Below are 8,948 nucleotides of genomic sequence, written 5' to 3'. Positions count from 1 at the left end.
ATGAAATTATAACAAAATATTAACAGTTGTTATATTTTCTTTCTTATACTTGTCTGTATCTTACAAGTATTCTAAAATGGGCATGTATTTTTTAGTTTTTAATAAAAGGATGGGAGTGAGTAGGTAATACAGGTACACACTATAGCCTCTGCAGAATAAGTTCCATCAAGCATGCTTCTGAGCTGAACATTTTTGTATGAAATGTGCTGGGGTTGTCATGAGATCTACGCTAAGGCAAGACACATCTGTGCATCAGTGATTCACCCTATTAATGGCAATGTGCTACCCCTGTACGGCAGGCATTATTTAATGTCTCTTCTAGCCATGGTCTTTGTAAACTCCCACTAAATGACTTTCTCCTGATCGGTCTGGGTAAGAAGGTGGGAGAAGACGCTGGTGGATTCAATGATTCACTTGTGTGTGATTGTTAGCAGGAAAGGGATTTCTAAACAGTTAGAAATTTCATGAGGGGATTGGACAATGTTACCATCCTGTTAGGTTTAAACGAGACATCTCAGCAGCAGGAGGGGGAAATCTCACTACCGTCAAAGAAGAGCCAGGAGTGGAATGTTCTCCTTGGACCTAGAGATCCCTGTGCATTGAACCTCCTGGACCCAGGGACAGAAAGCTGTGGCACCAGAGGAACAGCAGCAGCAGAACCAAGAGCCAGAACACAAAACAGCAGTGGGTTTTCCAGCCCATGGAGCAAGTAAAGCTGAGTGACTTTGGACAGGAAGCTTGTTTTCAGAATAGGGCACTTCCAGGCACTTAACTGGAGGAGCTAGATTTGCAGACCCCAAAAGCTAGAGCCAAGTACCTTCAGGCTTATTGTGGAGTGGTGTGGCCTGTGGACATTTAATTATCAGCAGCCCTAAAAAAGCTTTGTGACATTGCCGGATCAGGGTCCAGGAAGCCAGGCCAAAGTGCCTTCGTTCAGAGCAGCCTGCATGTGGGCATGGCTAAGGAGAGGTTGTCCTGACTGTAAGAATTGTGTCATGAACATTTCTGACCTGCCTTGTAACCTGGTAACTTCCATAGTAAACCCCGTACCTGTGAATACGGAGTTTAAGTTCTATGTGGCCACCGCAGAGAGAGGGCGGCAGGAGGGAGGGTTCGTGCACACTTTACAACATCCTTTTCTACTCTTATCATCCTTTTGCACTGACCCCTCAGAGAGCTCAGAATTTCCTTCTTTTTCTTCATTAACATTTTCTATGATCTTTTCAAATCAATTAACTCTTTGAAAGAAAAGATAAGTTGTTGTTGTTAAGTACCATTGAGTCAGTTCAGACTCATAGTGACTTTGAATAGGGTTTCCAAGGAGTGGCTGGTAGGTTTGAACTACCAACCTTGTGATTAGCAATCAGTGTTTATCCTACAGTGCAACACCAGGATTCCAGAAAATATAAGAGCTCTATGCAAAAGTATTAAAATAATTGAAAAAAAAAAAGACCAACCATGATAACAGAATCTCCTTACCTGCCTGTCAGATATCCAATCGCAGAAGCAGCATAGCAGGCCTGCAAAGAAACAACACCAGGACTTAAGCATTGGTATCCTTATAGTCTGTCTAGGAGAATAACTAAGCAGTAGTCAATTACTGAGAATTGCGGCCTAGCCAAGCTTCCACATAACCTTAACCATCACAGGTGTGTCACTCTCACCTCACACCTCAGACCTATACTGTTTATGTATTAACGTAGTCAGCGTAGATTTGTTACTATTGTCATAAATGCCAAATCCCAGATAACGAGAGAGTCGATAAGCTGCGATTCAGTGTGCTTTTGTGGTTCAGTGTGCTTTTCTTCTCCTTGGAGTGTGAATTTACAAAATTGGTCCTTTCATTTTCTTACTAATAGATTCATTGAGAGTTATTCCCTCTAGGAAGTGCTTTAGCTGTATCCCATATCATTATCATTCCATTTGAAATATTGCATTTTACATTATAATTTATTCTTCAACTCTTTTTTTTTCCCCTTTGTATTTAACTATTAGTTTCATTTTTGGAAAGAAAATTTTATTGAAGCTAACATTAGGATTTTATTAAAATGAATTAAATCAAATTTTATTCAATTTAATTCATATCTATAGCATTATCTCCATTTTCATTTCTAATATTGGTAATTTGTGTTTTTCTTATATCAATTTTGCTTAAGGTTTATTGATTTTTATTAATCTTTTAAAATATTTACAAAATATCAGCAAGTGTGTTACATAATTCTGAAACCTTGGGAGATTTTCTTGTTAAATTTCTGTTACTAGTGTTTGTTTGAGCTGCATATGGCCAGTTTATATACACCATTTTCAATCCTTGACGTTTTGTTGAGGTTTCTTTAGTGGCCTGCAGATGGTTAGCTTTTAATTATCTATATGGTGTGGTGCTGTGGATTAATGTGCCTGGATGCAAAGCTGTTTGAACTACAAGGTCGGCAGTTCAAGCTCACCAGCTGCTCCTCAGAAACCCCATACAAGGTCGCTATGGGTCAGAATCTACTCAATGGCACTTAACAACAACAACATGGTTTATTTTATGCTGCATTTCAGCTCATAGTCAGGAAGTGTCCAGAGGCCCCAAATTATATAATTAAAGGTAATTAATAAAAATACCGAGTGCCCTCTCAAACACAACCTTCTTATTAGTCTGGGATATCATTTTTTCCCCTAATATAGTATTATCTTGTTTCTTCTTTTTATAGAAACAGTAATAAGCTAGGTAACCTCCCTTCAACTTTTCTTTTTTATTCCCAATCAACTTTAAACATAGTATTTGCTGCTATTGTTGTTAAGTGTTGTTGAATCACTTAACATATAGGGTTTCTGAGGCTTTAAATCTTCACAGGGACAGAAAGTCTCATCTTTCTCCCACAGAGTGGCTGGCAGTTGTGGTCCAGCGCTTATTGTATGGAGCCACCACACTCACTAAATATGGTATTTGTTTTTGCTGTTAAGTGTCGTTGAGATGGTTTTGACTCATAGCGACCTTGTATAGGGTTTCTGATTAGCAGCTGGTGGACTTGAACTGCTGACCTTGTGTTTTACAGTCCAGTGCTGATCCTACAGTGTGACAGGAGGAGTCCAAACATGGTATACTGAACTTAAATCCACATTAAGGGCACAAATATATAAAAAAAAAAAAAATTAAATAATGTTTTATGAATCATAACTTTATACAGGGTCATTTTGAGTCAGAATTGACTTGATGGCACTTTAACAACAACCACCTTAACTGACATCACTACCCTATGTCCAACTAAGAGGCTGCAAAAAGGCTCTGCTCCTTTTCTGTGGTGCTATTCTCTACTGACTAATCATAGGCTGGATCTCTCTTTTCCCTTTTGCACAAAAGGCCAAATTCACAGGGGAGAAAAAGAAGACAACCCTGAGATATCCAAAGGCATTTAAAAAAAAGAAAAACCTGATGCATTAAAAAAACAAAAATGCCTGATGCAATAAGAACACTTACTGAGACGCTAAGAGACATGCCCACCCCCTTTAAGAAATGTTCCTACAGAGTGCAAAATATAAAACTGTATAATAAAAGGCATTTGCCTCTGGTATTAGGTGTTAAAAAAACACAAATGGGAATTGGTTTCACAATCAGATAAAGTGTGTTTAAGAGAGCAGACTCTGGAACCAATCAGCTTTGATTCAAATCCTATTCCCTGACTTTCTTTTATGTAATTTCAACAAATTACTTTATGTACTGATTTCCTCATCTATAAAATAAACATATTTTGTAGCATTATTGTGAGGATGAAATTTCTTAATATGAGTTGTTAGGTGCCATCGAATCAGTTCTGAGTCATAGCAACCCTCTATAGGTTTTCCAAGAAGCGACTGGTGGGTCTGAATTACCAACCTTGTGGTTAGTAGTCCAGTGCTTATCCTACAGCGCCACACCAAGACTCCATTAGAATGAGGAGACTTCAAAAAATTCATGGAAAAATTCCACCGAACTTTTTCAAGCCCCCCAGGTACATGGAAATCACTGGGAATACTGTTCAGCACATAGTAAGCTCTTAATGACCACCAGCTTCCTGACAGTCTGCCTACTTGCTGGTCAGCTTGTCAGTATACATCTTGTTCACTTTAAGTGTCTGACAAAAGACAGTCAAGTCACAGCCAACTCTCTCTTCTCCAGCACAAACATGCAATTAGTCACCTAGCCCTATGGTGTCTCCTGAATGGCTTCGGAACCTCTTCTCACATTCCCTCTTAATCATCACTATCACTACCTAGTTCAAACACTAGAGTCTTCCTCTGAACCTTGAGAAGAGTCAGGTGGGATGCAGGATGTCACTCAGGCACCTCACACTCACTACATTCAAAACTGGACTCATAGCCTTGCCCCTCCTAAGTCAGCTCATTTCCGGTCTCAATGTGTTCCAGGTCAGTCACACAAGCCCCAAGCCTTACTCCTCTTCTCAGTTGGCTCATGCCTACTTATCATTCAAGACAGCTCAGGCATCAACTCTTCCGTGAAGCTTTCCCTGAAGTCCTAGTCTGAGCTGGGAGTCCCTCATCTGGGTTCCCACAGCAGCCTGGACTTAACTCTTTCATAGAGTGAAACTGTGTTTGTGACTGTCTCTACAGGTAAGTTATAAGCCTCTCACATACATACATCTTTATATCTGTGTCCAACATAGCACATAGGATCTAAGGGCCCTCACTTAACTAAGGTTGTTGTTGTTATGTGCCATTGAGTCTATTCCAACCCATAGCAACCCTGTACAGGGTTTCCGAGGCTGTAAATCTTTACAGGAGCAGAAAGCCTCATCTTTCTCCCTGCGGAGCACCTGGTAGTTTCGAACTGCTGACCTTAAGGTTCACAGCCCGATTCGTAACCAGTATGCTACCAGAGCTCCAAGCTTGTTGTTGTTATATGCCGTGGAGCCGGTTCTGACTCAAAGCAACCCTGTACAGGGTTTCCGAGGCTGTAAATCTTTACGGGAGCAGAAAGCCTCATCTTTCTCCCGCGGACAGCTGGTAGATTCAAACTGCTGACCTTGCGGTTCACAGCCCAATTCGTAAACACTACGCTACCAGAGCTCCTAAGCTTGTTGTTAGTTAGCATTAAATTGATTTCAACTCATGGTAACTGCTCATAGAACTGTTCCATAGTGTTTTCAAGGCTGTGACCTTTTGGAAACACAACACCAGGCCTGTTTTCTAAGGCATCTCTGGGTGGATTCAAAGCAACAACTTTTCAACTAGTAGTCGAGTGTTTAAGCATTTGCACCACCTTGCAATCGTCTAACAAAGTTGAAAGAGACAAATACAACTTCAGGTGGGACTCTGTCTTCTGGCTCCTCTCCTCTAATCCATATCTATCTAAGAAAAAAAGAAAGAAAACCCAACCCAACCCAACCCACTGCCTTTAGATGATTCTCACTCACGGCAGTCCCAGGTATTACAGAATCGAACAGCTCTGGAGGGTTCTCTACGCTGCTATCCTTATGGAAGCTGATTGTTGAGCCTTTTTTTCCATGTCACTCCTGGGTGGGTTAGAACAATCAACTTTTATAGTAGATGTTGTTGTTGTTAAGGGCTATCAAGTTGGTTCCAACCCATAGTGATCCTTCATAGGATTTCCAAAGCATGGCTGGTTGTTTTGAACTGCCAGCCTTACGGTTCTAACTGACCTTATCATTCAGCGCATTATCCATCAGCGCCAGACAAGCACAAACTGTTTGCACCACCCAATGACGTTCATAAGCTATACTTATCCCACTGACATTGAAGTTGATTATGACTTTTAGTGACCCTATAGGAAAGAGTAGAACTGCTTCATAGTTTACAAGGTTAGAAATCTTTACAGAAGTAGACTGCTACATCTGGGCTCAAACTGTTGTCCTTTCTGCTTAGGAGCCAAGTGCTTTAATCACTGTACCACCAGGGCTCCTTTCCATATTCTGTATTACCTTCAAACTCATCTTACTAACATATACATCTCCTGCCTTTATGGAAAAACCTTTAAAGTCTTCTATTTTCTACTTAATAAAATCCAAACTCCTCTTCAGGAAGAGAAGACTCTACAATCTCCCCTTAACCTACGCTCCATCCTCATAGTCTACCATGATTTTGAGATACCTTGATGGTCAACAAGAACAAACATCACCTCTACAATCTTCTTTGTCCTACTCATAGAGAATTGATCACTCCCGCTACACTACTACTTCAAAGTCTATTGTGTACATCTATTGTGAGAGTTATAAAACTAGTTACATTTTTTTCTGCATGTCTTGCTCTCAACTACCCTGACTTTATCTAGAAAGTTAAGCCCAAACCTCATTCCTTCTTTATATCCCCTCTCTCCCACAGGTAGATAGCACAATGCCTGGTACATAACTCATATTCATTAAATGTTTGCTGCATAAAGAACTAATGAGTGACAGCTCTCCCACCTCTGGAAAAACAGTAAAATATAGGTCTCAATAGCTTCATCTTCCCATACAAATGAAAGAATGTCCCAGTGAAGAAAAGTACAAGAGAGAAACTGCAGAAACTCAGTATCTGCTATGTTGTTGTTATGTGGCGTGGAGTCGGTTCCAACTCATAGCGACCCTACACAGGGTTTCCGAGGCTGTAAATCTTTATGGGAGCAGAAAGCCTCATCTTTCTCCCGCGGAACAGCTGGTAGTTTTAAACTGCTGACCTTGCGGCTCGCAGCCCGACTCATAATCACTACGCTACCAGTAAGGTTAATTTTTTTCTCACTTTGTAGTTGAGGAATATCATTAATGAATATAAAAATGTATTAAACGTTTACACTGTGAGGGATGGTGGTTGGTGGTTATGTGCTGTGGAGTCGCTTCCGACTCATAGTGACCCTGTACAGGGTTTCCAAGGCTGTAAATCTTTACAGGAGCAGAAAGCCTCATCTTTCTCCCGTGGAACAGCTGATATTTTTGAACTGCTGACCTTGAGGTTTGCAGACCAATTTGTAACTACCATGTTACCAGGGTTCCTTAGCATAGCATATTAACCAGAATTCCAATTCTCCTGGGACTCACATCTGATGGCAGAAGAATGGCACCAGGCAGGAGGTCAAGGGGTGGAAAAAACCTGAATTTGAGTGCAACAGTGTGAGTGGAAAGCAGGAATGCAAAAATGAAGGCAGACTGAGTGGATCTGATGATGCAGAAGATCCCTGATCTTTCAAGTCAGTGTTGCTTTAAAGGTGAGACTGGGTTAAGACAGCAAACACTGATACGGGCTGACAAAAGGTCCTGTTTTCCTTTCCCAGACTTCCAAATAAGCCTCTGAGAAAGGTGGCAGTGCGATGTGGTTCAAAGACCTTTGGACTGGAATTTGGGAAACCTGAATTCCAATTGTGCCTCTGCCATTGTGACATCCTTCAGTTGACAGTCTTCTGTGGTCACAATACCAATGCTCTTGCTTTAGCTTTTTTTGAATAAAAGAGACTTAAATGCATTTACATAATACATACTGTAAGCTGTTTACATACACTAAGTTTACGAGATTCAATATTAGAGTTTCTTTTTTTCTTTAACACTACAGAGTGCAAATCAGGTTCTTCACAACACATTGCATATTAAGCAGTTCTTCAAAGAAGGAGGGGGAAAGACAAAAGCCCAAGTGAATAAAAGCATTGAAACTATTTCCCTTTGAAAATAAAATCTAAGATGATGTGGAATGCGAAATAGGGTTTTAACAATATAATCAAAAATTTAGAGTTCTGTCATTTATTTCACAGGTGTTCCTCTAAGTAATGAGAAGAAAGGTCCTCCCTGCTTTCCTGAAGCTCAGGGCCTAATGGGGACGTCAGATCTACACAAATAATACATAGAAATATATATATGATAGCAAGTGATTTCGCAAAGTGATAGTGAATAACGGGGTTCCCATTCAGACAGGGAAATTTCCCTTCCAAATCTGACACTCTAGACTGCAGAACGCAATGTGGCACAGCAGTTAAGAACATGTAATCTGGAGTCCCCGCGTGGCGCTGTGGGTTAATGCGTTGGATTGCAACATCGGTTTGAACTGTACAGTTGGCGGTTCAAGCTCACCAGCCGCTCCTTGGAAATCCTATACAGGGTCGCTATGGGTTGAAATCAATTCAACAGCACTTAAGCACAGCAACAACTCTGGACTTACGATGCCTTCAAATGCTGGATCTGCCATTACCAACTGGATCACGTTGTACAAATTTGTCTCTCCGTCTCATTTCTCGTCATTCTAGGTTTAGAGGGCTGTTGTGATTAATATGTGTAAAACATACGTACAGTTTACAAGTGCTAAGTGTGTGCAATGAACATCTGTCATTACTTATTATTGCTTATCCCCAATTTGACTCCTTGTGCCCATACTCACCGCTTGTTCATTCCTCATCCCGATATACTTGATGCCCAGTTCCTGCGCGGCCACGGCGATTTCAATCACCGGGATGCCTACGACACCAAACATGTACTTCACATCCTGGGGGGCGGAGGACAGAAAAATAAATGCCCTGGCCCTGCCACATTATTCGCTCCCTCCTGGCTACTGAAAACAAAACCCGCCACAAACGCCGAGCTCGTTTCCAAGAAAACCCACGGCCCTGGTGGTGCAATCGTACTTGCGTTCTCAGGGCCTCAGCTATGACTTTGGCACCAGACACCTGCTCTTCGCTCCTATTGTTGCGTTCTGGGCAATCACTTTTCGGCATCTTTGGCAGCTGACAGCCAAGCTGACACAAAGTCACCCAGCGAAAGAAACCACAAATATGCCCTTGAGCCAATTGTCGGACTGCTCCTCTGACCGACAGGAGGAGGGCTACCAACCGCTTTAAATAACGGGAGGAAGAGGCGGGACTCTTCAGCCACCTCCAGCAGTGAGAGGCGAATGTAAATAAACCCGTTCTCCAATCAGAGCCGTGCTTTTTTCTCAGCCTCCTCCATACGTGGGGCCAGAGTGTTAGAGAAGGCGGGACTAAACAGGAGGCG

The 8,948-nt window shown here is 41.6% G+C and overlaps 1 protein-coding gene across 4 annotated transcripts in view; it reads right to left on the bottom strand.

Annotated features, from left to right (window-relative positions):
- HACL1 (2-hydroxyacyl-CoA lyase 1) overlaps positions 1 to 8,674 on the bottom strand; it is a 56,193-nt gene extending 47,519 nt beyond the window's left edge. For 3 of the 4 annotated variants that reach the window (XM_006840009.1, XM_006840010.1, XM_006840011.1), the window contains exons 1-3: positions 8,582 to 8,674; positions 8,338 to 8,442; positions 1,480 to 1,520 (exon numbers count right to left, since the gene is read on the bottom strand). In XM_006840009.1, the coding sequence (XP_006840072.1) occupies positions 1,480 to 1,520; positions 8,338 to 8,442; positions 8,582 to 8,671 (236 nt within the window). In that variant the 5' untranslated portion in view covers positions 8,672 to 8,674. The remainder of the gene's footprint in view (positions 1 to 1,479; positions 1,521 to 8,337; positions 8,443 to 8,581) is intronic. The other variant, XM_006840012.1, reaches the window with a different exon arrangement.
- Between the last annotated feature and the right edge of the window lie 274 nt (positions 8,675 to 8,948).

This window comes from Chrysochloris asiatica, unplaced genomic scaffold (assembly GCF_000296735.1).
Source record: "Chrysochloris asiatica unplaced genomic scaffold, ChrAsi1.0 scaffold00028, whole genome shotgun sequence".
Lineage (NCBI taxonomy): Eukaryota > Metazoa > Chordata > Mammalia > Afrosoricida > Chrysochloridae > Chrysochloris > Chrysochloris asiatica.
Note: the sequence above shows the minus strand (reverse complement) of the source record. Positions and strands in the feature narration are given on the sequence as shown.